Below are 16692 nucleotides of genomic sequence, written 5' to 3'. Positions count from 1 at the left end.
TCTGCTCTAGCTATAATAATTTTCCTGTTCTCATTTTTAACTAAGAAATCCAAATCTTTAGAAAAATAGAATCTGTGAAACATAATTAATGATTCAGAATCTGTTAGAGGGTGTAGTTTGTTCTGGATGTTAGCTAATTTTATTTTTCCTGTAAACAAGTTTGTTAATTTTGCTGTGTCATCCTACTAGTCTCTCATATGAAAGCTGAACTATATCCTTTAATTTCAAGCTTCCATGAAAATTCTGACATAGAATATTCAAACAGTGCAAACACATTACTTGTGTACAAATCAAAAGCCTGCACCTGTCTCTCTAATTTAATAAAAATATTTGAACTTATAAATGTAACAAAAATGACAAGTTCTACAGCAGATGACACAGCAACACCTGCCCTGCTGGTAGAAGATAAATGTATTGAATCTCTAATGCGATCAAGCACATGGAGCCATAAAAACAAATCGAAATATTGCATAGTGTTTATCCTTTATTTTTAGTTCTTTTTTTCTTTAGTTTTCTCTTTTGAAATATAGGCCCTTGTAAGAAGTGACTTACTCGTTGTGACCAGCTCAGTCTTTCTAAATGCAGTGTTTATATACACAGACCATAATTTTGGCTGTGTTTCAACTCAGACTGTAAACCAAAACATGAAGTTTTTCTGTGATTTTCTATGAGAGATTTTTCCTCTTTTTTTTTTTTTGGTTGGTTGGTTGGTTGGTTTGGGTTTTGGTGTTTGTTTGTTTGTTTGTGGTTTGGTTTTTTGTTTTTGTTTTTGTTGGGTTTTTTGGTGCTCATTTCAGTGTTTACATGTTAGAAAATAGTTTCTTTGCAGTTTTTAAACTATTAATCTAAAAGAAAACAAACATTCTCACTGTGATAGGTAACTCACTTTTACTATGGAACTGGAATTAAGTATATTATTCATTCTAAAATTAATTAATTTGAGTGCATAGATTTTTTAAATCATCGCCTCTCTTTATGGTCAAACTGTAGTTTATACATACATGAAAAGTGTTTAAAAAATGTGTTTAAAAAATGACCATAAATCTTATAGGATTCTTCTTAAATACTTTTAGCCCCCTATATATTAAGTATCTGTACCCAAGTACTAACCCGTGTTTCTCTACCGTCACAATACAGGTTAATATCTGTAACTCTGGAGAACGCTCTCCTTCTAGGACATTTGCTTAGTACAGAGGAATTGCTTTCTGGTGCCTTTCAGTTTCTTTCCAGTGTCTTTCCAGGGACATCTAGATGACTATTGAAGAGGAAAGCAGATATCTATGTTTTGGAATGAGGAGAAACCTGCCTCACATGTCTACATCTTTCCTAGACAAACAAATTGTGTGTGTGTGTGTGTGTATGTGTGCGCCTGTTTTCCGTCTTTGAGACCAAAACACAGGATATTATTATCCCTTCCTATTAAATTCTCTCAATCAACAGTTGATATCCTTTCTATCCCAAGAGACCAATTAACCAATCTACTTTTAGTACAGTCCTACCCTATGCATCTAGAGAAACTTCAGGAATACAGCCTATTCCTGCTTTTATTCATTATTATTTTAGAGATGTCAAATTTTCTTTTACAATTCCCGTATCTACAAAAAATAATAAATTAACTTTGCTAAACATTTCACCCATAAGGCTAAACTAACTACAGTAACAGTTGATAACATTAAAATAGGTTTTGTGTAATGCAATACAGTGTAAGAAAGATAATAAAATTTTTGAGTGAAAAATACATAATAACAGGAGATTTTTAATGACTTGATTTCATCACTAAGGTCAACAAATGTAAAAATAAAAGAAAAAAATGCAAATCACAAGTTATTGCAACTGCAGCCTTTGTCAGTGCTGGTAGTTTTCCTAGTATATTTATTCCCCTAAAATTTAGAGATTCAATTTACCAAAGTAAATCTACATTTTGGAAATGAAAATTGAAAACCTAAAGATTAAGACCACAAATCTCAATGCTTTTTTCTAAGTATTGAGACATTTATTTGAAGTATTTAGAAATCAAGCTCTAGCTTACAAAGAAATCGAAAAATTCTTTCTGAGATGAATAAGAATGTAAAAAATAATTGGCCTCAGTACTTTGGTGAAATGAGCTCCAGGGTTCCCCTTCAACCCTCCTTTCATCTTTGATGATTTGATATGAAAAGACAGTGACTGAAACTGCCAAATCTTCTTCGTTATGTACAGACTGTGACTGGAAGAGGAAATTGAAAGATCAGTGTTTCCTCCACTAACTTCTGATTCCAGAGGTAGCCAAACCCCTGACTAGAATGGCATTGTTGGATTCCTCATGTATTATGAACTATGATAAGCATCTCTGCTCTTCAAGGAACAAAAACTGCATCAGGAATACAGGGTGTAACCATAAAATAAATTAAGAAACCAAGCTGTTGTTTTTATTCAATTCAAGTAAGTTCCTTAGCAATGCAGCCTGAATAAAAATATACTTGAATGATAACTACTTGGATAGGCTTAGATAAAAGTCTTAGAATCAAAGAAATTGTCCTCAAAGCTTCTTTGCCAGATAAGGTAATAGGAAGGGAGAGGTAGAGAGCATTCCCATCAAGTCACAGGAAATTTTTGGTGCTAGTATTCCTTCCTCGTAGAAAGTTCTTTTAGGGATGTGTATTCCTTTTGAAGAAGGTGGAAACGTGTGTAAGAGTACGTGAAACTTCTATCAGATATGTCAAATAGAACGTCTAAAGAGTTATGGGAGAGTCCTTGTAAGTCAAGGAAGGTATCAATAGTATAAAAAAATTTTAAAAATGAAAGACACAGAAAGACAGTGAGAGCTAAAGAAAGAGGAACATAACTGTTTCTGTCTTGCCACTGGCCTGTAGCTAAAGAAAGTAAGAGTTCTTAAAAGAAAGACCAAGAAATTCAAGTCTTCAAAGGCCTCCCTGGTATTTGTCATTTTTTGTAGTTTGTTGAGAGGTAACAGATTTCAATTTTCAAATGCAAAGATATATAAATGAATATTTTAAGTCATATCTTGTGCTATTAAAAAATAGTTTACTAATAGTATGCCTTAATATAATAAAAGATCTCATGCTTCCTTCAAACCACAATAGTTCACACGATAACTTATCTGGATTTTGCTTGGAAATTGCTTTTCAATATTTCTTTCTGATAACTGACTGCTCTTGGCTTGGAGTGGTATACTCTTTGCTGGGTAAGAAAATACCTGGATGGCCAAGCCCAAAGACAGGTGAATGGAGTTATTTATTATCTAGCTGGCAGCTGGTCACAAGTGGTGTTCCCCAGGGCTCACTATTGGCCTCCATCCTTTTAAATATTTGTGTCAGTTATCTGGATAAGGAGATCAAGTGCACCCTCAGTCTGTTTGCAGATGACACCAAGTTGCATGGGAGTGTTGATCTGCTGGAGGATAGAAGGCTTGAAAGACAGACCAGAACAGGATTGATGGGCTGAAGCCAAGTGTATGATGTTCAACAAGGCAAATTTCTGGATCTTGCACTTGGGTCACAACCCCATGCAGAGCTAGAAGCTGTGAGACGAGCAGCCACTATTCCAGAAAGCTGCCCAGCAGAAAAGGACATGGAGCAACTGGCTGAATATGAGCCAGCAGCAGCTTGCCCAGGTGGCCAAGAAGGCTGATGGCATCCTGGCCTGCATCAGCAACAGAGTGGTCAGCAGGACCAGGGCAGGGATTGTACCCCTGTACTCAGCACTGCTGAGCCCACACCTCAAAACCTCTGTCCAGGACTGAGACCATTTGCTGCCAGAAAGAAACTGAGACACTGGAATGTCCAAAGAAGGACAACAGGGTTGGTGGAGGGTCTGGAGCACAGGCCTTATGAGGATCAGCTGAGGGAGATGGGAGTATTTAGCCTGAAAAATAGGAGCCACATTTGTGTAAATTCACTACAACTACCAGAAAGGAAGTTGTAGCAAGGTGGAGATCCATCTCTTCTCCAAAGTAACGTGCAACAGGGTGAGATGAAATTACCTCAAATTTTGTCAGGGTAAGTAAAGGCTGGATATCAGTAAAAATGGATATTGGATATCTCTCTGGAAAGGACTGTCAAGAATTGGAATAGGCTGCTCAAGGCAGTGACTACATCACTGGAGGTATTTAAATAGACATGCAAGTGAGGTGCTTAAGGACATGGCTTAGTGGTGGACTTGGTAATGTTATGTTAATGGTTCTTTTCCAACCTAAACCCAAACCTCTATGATTCTGTGATTCTAAAGCATATACTTTAGTATACTTATTTTATAAACTAGTAAAGTATGTTGTGCAGATTAAGGATCTTTAATACATTAAATACAAGTTCAATTAATGCATGGATAAAGAAAAATGCCTGAAAGGCAAAAAAGCTTGCATTATTATATAATAATTATCATAGATCTATTGCAGAAAAGGATGGTTTAATCAATCTCAACAAGCACTCTGTTTGGAGAAATTAATAAATCTAGAGAAGCAATTCATCAGCATAAGACTTTAGGTGATATCTGGGGGAATTCTGGCACTAAAAATATTTCTGTACGCAAACAATGCTAATGTAGTTGGAAAACACCTCAGTACTATGATATATATAAATTGACAGGCAGAAATAAGAGTTCACCTCTGCTAATGAATGGAGGATTTCAGGATGTTTTAGTGGGCAGAAATTCAACACTGAAGGTTGCTCATATGGCAGGATCTCACAGAAAAAATATCTGAACCAAGGGCCAGTTCACTCTGGAGAATTGCTTCTGAATCACATTCCCAGGATGAGTCATAGATCAAATCTGGCAAACTTTACATGGCTGCTTGGTGACAGATCTATTTGCTTTGAAGAGCAAGGCATTTTTTTTAGACTCTGATAGTTAAAAATGTTCAGATGTACTCTGAGTTTCCTAAACAAACCCTATCTCTGAATTATGTCTTTCTTACAGGATGTTGTTTGCAGTTAAAGGTTTCTCTGTGATCTAGTTCAGTTTCCTTTCTCACCTTGCTCAAGATCTGAAGGCAAACATAAAGGGAAAAAAGCTGAAAAGAGAAGAAAAAAGAGAAGTGTTCTCACCCTGCCTCCTGGGGAAAACAGCAGGAGGAGAAAAAGGTGATAAGGAGAGAGAGCAATTAGGTTATGCATTTCTGAGGAAAAAGCCTTGCAACTAAACTTATGATGAGAACCCAGAGATCAGTAATTCTCTTACAACTGATCCTGTCAGCAGTGTCATTACAGGCCCTGAAGAGGCCAGAAAGTAGAGACCATCAGGTAAGGAAGGGAAAGGAAGCAAAATGGGTTACCAGTTAAGACAAAACCTGCATTAGTACATAAATAAAATGTACGTTGTAGGTATCAGCAATTTCACTGTTGATTTTCTCATTGTCACAGTTTCAAATGTCTAGGTGATATAACTCACTTCCCAAAGGATGTGGATTCCCAGTGGCTTTCACATTTAGCTGGATGATATAAGACTTCCCTGCCATGTAAAGACACTCTGCTCCACTCTTATCAGTTCTAGCATTCTAGCAGTTTTCTAGAGCAGTTTTCTTCACAACTGAAAAATAAAAATGCAATAGCAAAAATACTCATTTGTAGCTGGATCAGAAAGCTGGGTTGACTCTTGTCACAGGCCTAAGGCAGTGCTTGAGCCTGAAGGTAGGAGAAGAGGTTGAATTACTGGGAGTTAGACGGGCTTGAAACAAAACAAAACAAAACAAAATTAAAAAGCTATTGAGAAAAGCAATTTACAGAGATTAATGGTGATGAAACTCCATCTGATTTCAAAGGAAAGCAGATGACATCTTGGGGTGCATTAGGTAAAAGTAGATGATATCTTGGAATGCATTAGGTAAAGCATTGCCAGCAGGTTGAGGGAGGTGATCCTGGCCCTCTACTCAGCCTTAGTGAGGCCACATCAGGAGTGCTGTGACCAGTTGTGGGCTCCTCAGAACAAGAGACACTATGCTGCTGGAACAAACCCAGAAGAGGGCTGCAAAGACAAGCAAGGGCCTGGAGTATCTCTTTTATGAGGAGTGGCTGAGGGAGCTGGGCCTGCTTGGCCTCGTGAAGAGATGAATAAGACAGGACATCAATGGGAATAGCTATCTGAAGGGAGATGCCAAGAGGATGGAGCCAGGCTTCGCTCAGTGATGCCCAGCAATAACACAAGAGGCAACAGGCAGAAACAGATGCACAGAAAGTTCCATCTGAATATGAGGAAAAAATTCTTTACTGTGTGAATGAGTGAGCACTGGAACAGGTTGTCCAGGGAGGTTGTAGAGTGTCCCTCACTGGAGATATTCAAGACCTTTTTGGACACAATTCCATGCAATGTGCATGGAATAAAACAGGGATGATCCTGTTTTAGGCAGGGAGATTGGATCAGATGATCCACTGTTTCCCTCCAGCCTTACTCATTGTATGATTCTGTGATTGTTGTCGTCTGTGGCATCACTATATATTCTCCAAAAACAAGAGGCAGAATTGTTTTCTCTCACAAAATGATTTTTCAAATGTCCAGATTATTACATCTCTCTGAATTATCTACATTTAGTAAAAGTTCTTGTCTTTTACTGATAATCCTGACACAATTTCAGACTCAAACTGTGCTTTGGGTAACATATGCATATCAGGCTTGACTTTCTAAAGGAGAAATGTAAAGTTGTTACTTTTTTACAAAGTCTGGGCTCTGATTTCTTGTATCCCAGATTTCTATCCAACTGAAAATTAGATCTTGCTACATTTTATCATACCTTATACACTGACAAAGATCAATTTTATTCAGATAATCTCCACCATGTACTTACAGTATGGATCATTAATGCATACGCACTAATTAATGAATATTGTTGGGTGCAATTTTGAAAAATAATGCAAATTCCAACTTCTTGTTTGCATGTTTATTTTACCTCTGTATAATAATCATATTCTGAAATACTTATGGGACTGTGGTGGTGTGGGTGGCTGGACTTTCCCCATTTTAGGTATGTTAAACCTCAGTTGGACTCCACAGAGAAAGTTGGACAGTGTGAGCAGGAACAAGCAGGTGCTGTGAAGGACTGTGTCAAGGCAAAGAAGGACAGACGAGGGAGAAGATTTAAAGAGAGACTTGAGAAAGAAGGAGAGGGTGCTGAAAGAAGGATATAGGAAAGAGAGTTTTGAGGCAGAGTAAGGATGAAAGACATATGGGTGGTTTACCAAGTGGAATGGATTTAGATGTGTGAAAAAGTTAAAAGGCTGGTGGGTCCTATATTGTATGTTCTGTACAATGCTGTATGTTCTGTACACCCCCCCCCCTTAATTGAAAATTCATAAGTTGTTACATCCTCCCTACAAGTCCCTATTCTTAGCTCCCCTTGGTTACATGTTTCTTTCCCCCTTTTTCCCGCCACAGTGTTCTCCCTCCCCTGCTCCCCAATTGGTCCAAGGCTTGCAACCCCTCCTCTTATCTCCCAGGTGTCAAGTTTCCATTGGTTGCCACAAAGAGGGACTCCCATTTCTCCTCCCCTTCCCTGAGATTTTATAAGCTGGTGCATTTCTTTGTTCTGGATCCAGTTCAGTCTGGGTCCAGTTCAGTCTGGATTCAGCTCAGGCTGGAACAGTGCTCAGTTAGATTAAAGCTGTAGTTCCACTGTTTGACTGGCTGGATCCTCCTTTCTTGCTCTCAGCGCGTCGCTTCAGTTATCCTATTGCCGTTCAGGCCTCTCCCAGGGCCAAGAACCCACAGGGCTGACCCCTTCATTCCGCTGAGGGGCAGCTCGAATTACGCTTGCTCCGGTGCCTGGGCTGGCTCGGGGTGAAGCCAAGGGGCTTCAGTGGCGGCACCGCGACATGGGACCATAGGGTAGCCACCTGAGAGTTCAATGGGAAGATCAGCATAACACTTTTTCCCCTCTGAAGGCTTTTGTTAAGGCAGAAGCCCATACTGAGTTATGGGAAAGTTTAGTTGATTCAAAGTGAAAGTAGAATTTTCATAATGCCAACTTTTCATTTATTTTTGATGTCTCTCTTTGACTTCCTTTCAAAAATTACTAGTGGGGATCCACTTCATATCTTAATGATTTGTTTCAATATTTTAATTTTTATGGATGTCTACTTTTGTTTTCACTGGAAAGTGATACTTATTTTTTTTCCTTGAGACAATGTCAAAAGACATTTGTGCATGTTTCATCTGTTTCCAAGTGCTTTAGCCTGAGACAATGTAAATGATAAATATGAATCCTGTGGTTTTTCAGTATAACCAAATGTTATTCAGCAGCTCATTAAGAGTACTTACTAACTGGATATATAGAATAGTCTTTGAAGAAATGAAAAGTTGACTAGTCATGTTCATCTTTTTCAGTCCTTACTGAAGAGTATAAGAAATGTGGAACCGGGAAAGGAGAAAGGGAAGGGAAAAGGCACGGGTGAGGACAAACATGAGAGTGGAAAAGTAGTGGATTTCTGTTCCAGTCCACCTATTTTTAGTCTCATGCCTCAGCACTGAAATGCAGCACAAAGCCAAACATCTGCTCTTATTTACTGTAGGAATAATAATCACTCTGAGGGTCAAGACAGCATAAACCCATTGTCCCCATAACTAGACAGTTACTTGGAATGAATCACTTTTCATGAATTTGTTCTGTTTTCTGCCTTCAAATTCAAAAGAAAGAGAGTTCACCCCAGAGAACTTAATGGTACCAAATTCATTTTAATTTCTTCTATAGAGGATCCAAATGCACTGCTCTTCTTGTCTGTGTTAATGTATCATATAGCCTACCTACCATTTCTAACTTCCCTGATCTTTTACGAAAATAAGTAGAACTCAGTGAGGCAGAGATGCTTTAAGATCTCTGAACAAAGCCTATATCTCACTCTCACAGGTTCTGCTATTGCAGATTTAGTTCTTACAACTGTATGGAGTGACCACAGACCTTTTTTTAGAGATATACAAATGTATCTGCTTTTTTTTTTTTTTAACATTAAAAGAAGCACTGGTTAACTAAGTAGTGTTCTTGCAAAGAGGGAATCATGGCAAAAAGGAGATGATGCATTTCAGCTGTAGGTTTTTTAGCAGTTAGGTCCAAATCAGCATGATCAAAAAGAAGTAAAATATGTTTACACAATATTTATATTCAATTTGCTTTTTAGCGAAATGTACCGCATGCTTTTTCATGCAAGAACAAGTCTGTATTTGTTACATCAAAACAACTTTTTGATAAAGTTAAATATTATTAAATCAATCTAAACATGCCTCAGCAGTATCTGCTACCAATTATTTTTTATGCATTATCAAAATTAGTACATGGAAGCTGTGACTCAAAAGATTGTTTTCCATTAGTCGCTGACGGTCACTGGATATTAGAGAAACTCACAAGCAGTACTTCTCTTTTCTTTGACTTGCAACAATTGCACCAAATAATTAACACAAATTGCCAAACTTCCTGGTGTTTCATTTTAAGCATTAAACTAAAGGTTCTCTGTGTGTATACACCCATGTGTTTGTACTGCATCTTTACTTGTTAAACAAGTAAATATCATTTGTCTATTACAGTGTTCAAACCCAGGATTGAAAATCCCGCTGACATACTGGCTTTGTGCACATCAATGCCAACCTCACGCTTGACAAATGAATGACATTAATACCCTTTTTCTTGCTGCTGTTCTTCTGTTTATGTCAGAGAATCTGTCATTTGTACTCCAGTTGCAAGCAGTGGGAAAATTCCCTATACCTCCTTCTTTCAGCTTTAAGAGACTGTTCCTGAGACTTTGTAATGCATAGGTAGAGCTTAATGCCTATTTTTTTTTTGACAACAGGCTGAGAATGTGGAAGGGGAAGATAGACAAAGAGTACTGAATTGTGTCTCCTCTAAATTCCCTCAGAGAGGTGGCAAGAAAATGGCTAGGGTAAAATGTAAGGGCCTGGAGGAAAAGGAAAATTACTAAAAAAGGTCAGCAGCATGGCTCTTTACAGAGAGAAAGCAGTGCAGGAAAAAATTAAATACATTGTAGAAAAGTGAGCTGGAGTACAAAACTTGATCTTAAAGAAGAAAAGGAAAGAAAAAAGAAAGAAACTGGCAAATGTAAATGATAAACATAATAGTCAGTTTACTAGATAATTCTAAGGTATGTGAGCCAGCTTTCCTGAATTAAGCTCCTGTTTACCTTTCACCAGAATTAGTTCCCTATCTACCTTTCACCAAGTGATTTTGAAAAAAGATGCATTCCCACTGAGTGCCTCAGCTTCCTTATCAATAAAACAAGAATATAAAATACATACCTCACAGAGAGCTGAGAAGACCTTTAATTTGTGATAGAGGAGTAATGACACTAATTTACTGCCATTTACTATTTGGTATGCAGATGCCTAGTAAATAACCATAAGTAAGAAAAGCTCCATTGCACACGGTACTCTACAAAAACCTAGAAAGGAAAATTCTGGCATTGAAACTTACAGATATGAAAAAGTATGGGAAAAACAAAAGCACATGACATCTTCACAAGAAATACCTTAACATTGTAGACCACATAGGTGCATGTGTTGCACTAGTTTTTTTGTGTGTGAGGGTAAACTGTGGTACCCAAATAGAAGTTGGGTAGAGTTAATATTGTTGTTCTCAATTTCAGAATTGTCATTCTGCAAGAAAACCAAGTGAGAAACATAGTATGAGACCGCAGAATTCAGAGGCAATGAAAAATCTGAGGTTTTTTTCATCGAAGAACAGTTAGTATGAGATCACTACCTTTCATGAAAATAATAAATGCTTTTTATTTTATTCCAAACAGGAAAAAAAGAGAAAGGAAGAGAATTTCATAAACATCCATAATTTGAGAAACATCAAAGCATGTATCAGGAATGGACACTCCTAGCCTAAAAGCAGATATGGCTTAGAACTTACTTTCACATATTTTTCCTTCTAATTCTTGGACAATACTAAGGTTTTCTTTATTAGCTGAGCAATGAATTAGCTGAGCAGACCCACCAGGCATATAATGGACTTGTAAAATTATTTCCTTTCCATGCTTAGACCAGATCTTAAGAGGAAAGAGCACCTAAATTCTCCTTTGCTTTCTGGCTTCTGAAAGAGTTTAATTCATGTTTCTCAGACCATGAGGAGGCATGAGATGAAGGACCTAGTAAAACCCTGAAGACAACATTCTCCTTGTTCATCAAGGATGTTTGAATCACAAGGGTAACAGCATTTTCAACATATATTCCATGTGCTGTCAAAGATTTTACCTCCAGAAAGTTTTAATCCAGCAGTTAGCTTGTTTGTTTGATGCCCATTTAGGTTCCCCTTCATTATAGGTTCTTTTGTTTTAGCACCACACAGCTTTGGCCAAGCTCCAAAGTTTTTTTGAGAAAAGAATTCAATGGACTGCTATATAGCTAATTTATGCAGAAATTACTGTCAGTCTTGTGGGCAGCTACCAAGCCTCACTGTGATTGGAACCAATAACTATTACCAAGACGAGATAATTTCATTTAACATTAGCAAACCATCTGGTGCCTTTATATCTTGTTGTACACAGTGTCACTGTTTTACTCAATCCACTCTCATTAAAACAAGACAAAAGTAACTAAGGATGAACATACACACAGATAATAAATTTGTCCTCTTAATTATCTTTGTGCAACCCCTACACCCAGAACTCATACCCTCATATTTTTGAAGTACAAGAGTACTACTAAAATCTAATATGACCTCCTGTACAACAAAGGCTTTTTGTTTCATTGAGTAACCTCTAAATCAAAAGAACAACATGCTTGGACCATGCTGTATGTATCTTCTTCATAATGGCTGCCTGTGGTGGATGAATCCAATCCACTCCTAGATTAAGTTATACCAGTGGTTAATGGCTCTCACTCTTAAAAATATGCACCTTATTTCTAGCCTGAATTTGCATAATTTCAGCTATGAAACATTGGCTCTCATTATGCCTTTTTCTGCTAGATTAGAGAGTCATCTACTGTCAAAAGTCTCATTCCCATTAAGGCACTTGCAAACCATGATCAAGTCACCTCTTAACCTTCTCTTCAGCAGATTAAACAGACAGATCTTTAGCCTCTAACTGCAATGCTTATTTTCAGACCTACAGTCATTCTTTCACCTTTAATGAACTCTATACAATTTTAAGCATATTTTCAAAGTGCGATCACCAAAACAGGACACAAAGGTTCATTTGTACTTTCCTTAATGCCATACAAAAAGGCTTTTTCTACTTGATATTCAGTTATCTGTATGTCAGAGAATATAATATATACCAATTAAAACTGTTTTATCAGTCTTCTGCTTAAACGTTTTTTTGTATTTTTTAGAATTTTCTATGAGACATTCAATTCTAGCAGTACTTTGTCATGCAATTCCACTTAAAGTCTTATTTCAAAAATATTTTCTTGCATTTTCCCTTTTTTATATAAGGAAATTACATTCCTGAAGTAATTAGCTTTTGCACAATAGAAGCATGTTTTGAAAACACACAAATGCAGATATACTGTGTTGACCAAAATTATAGTACTTTATTTTCTGATAATGCCACATCATTAGGTAAAAATACCTAATTTTACCAGGAAGTTCACTATTAAAGACTGTATATGTATGTTTTGGTTTATCTTTCATGGAATACATTTGTAATTAACCTACATTCCTTACACAGGTAGCTCTAGTGAATAGCATTTACATCAAGAAAACCTTAAAGTTCTCCTGCTTCAGACACTGAATGAAGCAATTGGGATTATATGGTTTTCATTTACTTTTCTATTTGAGCATGATTTTAACTTATCGATAATCTGCAAGAACAGATGTAGCTATGTCTAATGCTTAAGTTTAAATTTACTTCATTAGGTAAATAATATCCATTAATAAAAAAAATAATAATAGTAGTAACAAAATAATTTACTACTAGATGAGATAGTAAACAACAGAAAAATATTTCAAATCAGTTGGTTCCAAGTTGGAACAGTTCTTAATTATTGGTTCAGTTTCATGTGATAAAACACTTGCTAATCATGATCTGTTCACACAAAAAGTCCAGAAAATATAAGCATTTGATAGAATAAACCTTAATTTGACCTAAAAGTTATCAGTTGACTAAAGAAGTCCCATATTTTATGATTTATATTTTTCACTCATAGTGAAGGAGGAGAACTCATTAATGTAAATAAAGTAATACTAAATTATGTGATCTGACATCCTAAATCTGTTGTGTTTAAGTCTAGGTTATTTCAACAGCAAATAAAAATCTTCAACAAAGGATGTGAAAATGCTATTTCATTAGACATAAAGCCTCTCTAGTACTTGGATACAATATATTAATAATCACAAAAGATATCTAGACAAATGTAAACAGAAGAATAAAGAAAGTAGAAAGGAATAACTGTGCAGAAATGGGAGTACTATATTATTGTGCAGAGGGAAAAAAGTCCACAGAAAGAGGAATAGTCTCTGTGCACTTAGAAAACCCACATTAGGGACATTAAAGAAAAAAGAAAATACATGAATAAGAAAATTAAGGATGACAAGGAAAACTAAAAATTTAAAGTTGCTTTCTAGTATTTCAGTGTTCACAGTCTGGATCTGAAATAGAATTAGATCAAAATTTTCTGCCATACTAAAATTAAGTTAAATCCCTGTAGTGTTTTCTGGTTATTCAATAAATACCTTGTGTTATTTCTTTATGTTTCAAGACAAAAATAATTTAGACTCTTTTAAAAAACTCAGTCTTTAAACTTTCAGTTTTGTTACTTTTCACTGCTTCATGTATTTCCTGACATGAAGAGATCTCTAACTGATTAGTTACTTCTATCAATTTCATCAGCTCCTTTTCCAATGAGTATTTTGAGGAGAACACTCAGAACATTCCCAGTGCATGCTTTAAGTTAAGCAGCCTGAAGCATTCTGAGATACTGGAGTTGAATGATTTTTATTTCCAAGCAGAAGCTGAAAGTCTTAGAAATTATTTATTTTTTAAATTAAAACTGTTTGTACATTTTCATTGAGTACAAGGTCTATGGTTGTAAGATTAAATAGAGATTATTTAGCCTTGATATGGAAACAAGTTTTGTGCTCTCTGAATTTCATGAGAGAAACTGAGCACACAGTCTTCAATTTCTGTACCAATTTAAAAGCTACCTTGGTCCTCAGCTTGCTGATTACAAATGCCAGTGTGACAGCCAATGTAGAACTTTAGGTGATAGCATAATAACTCCAAAAACTAGACAGAATTAGTCAAAAGTCTTCAGAAATTACCAAAGATCAGACAAATATTGTTAAACACCTCTCTGGAAGATCTGTAACACCTCTGTGCAATCCAACATAAGGAGTTAGAGAACAAACCATCTTCTCTCCCTTCACAAATACTTATCACTTACTTAAGTCTGCTTAAATGCCTGATGAATCTAGACAAGAAATATTTTTCTCTAATTCAGTATCTCAGATATTTCAAATTGAATTATCTTAGTAGCAGGTTAAAAAGATCAGAAAAACTGGGATAATGTGAGCTTTTTACATGGACCCAAAATTTCATTCAAAAGTTTCTCAAAATTACAGAGTCCAAAAGGTTTTCCTCAGTAGAGCTAGTAATAACCTTAGTGTTTCTTAGGTAAAGACAACAATTAGGTATACAGCTGCCAAATTAAAACTAACTCAATTAAGCCAAAGCTTAATCTTATATACAGCTATAGAAGATCCGAGCAAAGTATTCAGGTTTCCTCATGTACTTCTGCTATAAATTCAATTCTTTAAAAGAAAATCATCAAAGAAACTTTTTTTTTCTGTGAGAGATTTTTCATTTCATACCTTTGCTATATTTTTAATCATAAAAAACCAAAAAGGGTTTTCACTTGTTTTTGATTCCTGATGTTGACAGCATCAGGAATCGTACCAGTTGCCCCTCAGCAAGGCACAAAAGCTTTCCCTCCAAAATCAGGATATAACATCTTCTCAGACAGAATATAAAACTTACCTTGAAAAAAGTCATGGTTGCTCCATCTTCAACTGCCCCATACTCTATCTTAGTCTGCTTGGCCAAATCATCAGCAGAATCAATAGGGGACTCCATGCGTTCCACTGTCAGAAAGGCGGCTAGGTTAGCAGTGTACGAGGAAATGATGATAAGTGTGAAAAACCACCAAATGCCTCCCACTATCCTGGTGGAGAGGGCTTTAGGCATGAGCTCAGAACCTAACGAAAACCAGGGGAGAAAGGTGAAACGGATGCACAGAAAACAATTAATAAGTGTTCAGCACTTTTTGCCACAGTGGGGAGATGGAATCACTGTGCAAAAACATCTTTAAGCTACAGGTTTACATGTACTGCTTGTACAAACACACACAACTGAAATGCAAAATAGCTGGTTAAATTTATAAAGACATCTTTTTGGAGCTGTGGGAATCAAAATATAGTAATGGGAGATTCAATGATCAGTGCCATTTTAAAATTTCTAAACATATATATAAAAATAGTAATATGGAAAAAGCAATTAGTTCAACTTGCTTTCCAGAAAAATAAGAAATTGGTGAAGGTACCAGATGTGAAATAAAGGATTTTATATCCAAAAAACAAAATCTTAAATCTAGTATAAATATGCTTTTGAGTTTTTTCATTTGCTTTGCTGTAAAGGATAGTTTTTTAAATGCGTAAATAAAAGAAATTAACATCTCCCATCTATATGTTTAGCCCCACAATTTCATACAAATATGGGTGGCTATGCTACACACTTCAATTTAATAGAATAGCAACAAAAATATTAGACTTCTATGCATAAACTAGATAAAGATAGATTATAATGCATTGCTGGAGTTGCCTGCTCATGGCACTAAAGAATGGAGGGGGAGACAGACACTGTACAGTAATTTGCATAATTTTTAATGCTAATTTAGAGCCTAATGAGACAAATTGAAGCACATAAACTCCTCTTGTGTCTAATTACTAAAAATAAGAATAAATTAAATTCACTGTAATATAAAATTACAAATATTTATTATAAATGAGCATGTATGGATTTTTTTTCCATAATGTTATAATTTAATGAAATGAAATTTCTAATGATGTCAAATAAACAAATTTAAGCTTCATTTTAAGAACTTTATGTAAGATCTTTTAGAAGTATCTGGAAACTTGTTTTCAAGGAAACAGTTTCACCATATCCACTATACCATTGTACCGAAACAACCCCTTTTGGTTAATTGGTTACTATGTTTGCTCTTAAATCTCCTGGGTAAAATGGAATGAAGGCAAGATGGACTATTTTATTCCTGTTAAATTTTAGTGTATATATTGAATTAGTTAAGGAACTGGTCCAGCAAGGTAACACATCTTCATACAGGTGAAAGATTATGTCAGACTTCCAAACTCAATGCCAAAAAAGGAACAGAAGGACTGGGGAGGGAGGGAGGGAGGAAGAAAACAAAAGAAAAGGAAAAAAGAAGTGGTATCATAACTGGACTACTGTATTCAAAAACAGCCCATCTTACCCTGCAGTTCATCTTACCCTTGCTGTTTCAAACAAAAAAGGCTGACAGACTTGGACATGACAGCCAACTCCAGCGCCAGACTCTGCCTAGAATTCTGCAAGGGAAAAAGTAGAAAAGTACCTGTCTGATGTAGTTGCTCCTAGGCCCTGTTAGTCAGACACTTAGACACCATAACACTAAGAGATTTCCCAACAAGCCCACTATCATGACCTCTTTTTAATTGCTCTCATTTCATTTTAAAAAACAGCACCAGTACAGCCAGAGAGGACT

General features: G+C 36.2%; 1 protein-coding gene across 1 annotated transcript in view; it reads right to left on the bottom strand.

Annotated features, from left to right (window-relative positions):
- The window catches only part of GRIK2 (glutamate ionotropic receptor kainate type subunit 2), a 249350-nt gene that overhangs the window by 75493 nt on the left and 157165 nt on the right, over positions 1 to 16692 (bottom strand). Inside the window, exon 12 of the mRNA XM_063389712.1 lies at positions 14913 to 15130. Within this exon, the coding sequence (XP_063245782.1) occupies positions 14913 to 15130 (218 nt within the window). The remainder of the gene's footprint in view (positions 1 to 14912; positions 15131 to 16692) is intronic.

The sequence above is a fragment of the Prinia subflava genome, chromosome 2, assembly GCF_021018805.1.
Source record: "Prinia subflava isolate CZ2003 ecotype Zambia chromosome 2, Cam_Psub_1.2, whole genome shotgun sequence".
NCBI classification, from domain to species: domain Eukaryota; kingdom Metazoa; phylum Chordata; class Aves; order Passeriformes; family Cisticolidae; genus Prinia; species Prinia subflava.
This window is presented reverse-complemented; position numbering and strand designations above follow the sequence as displayed.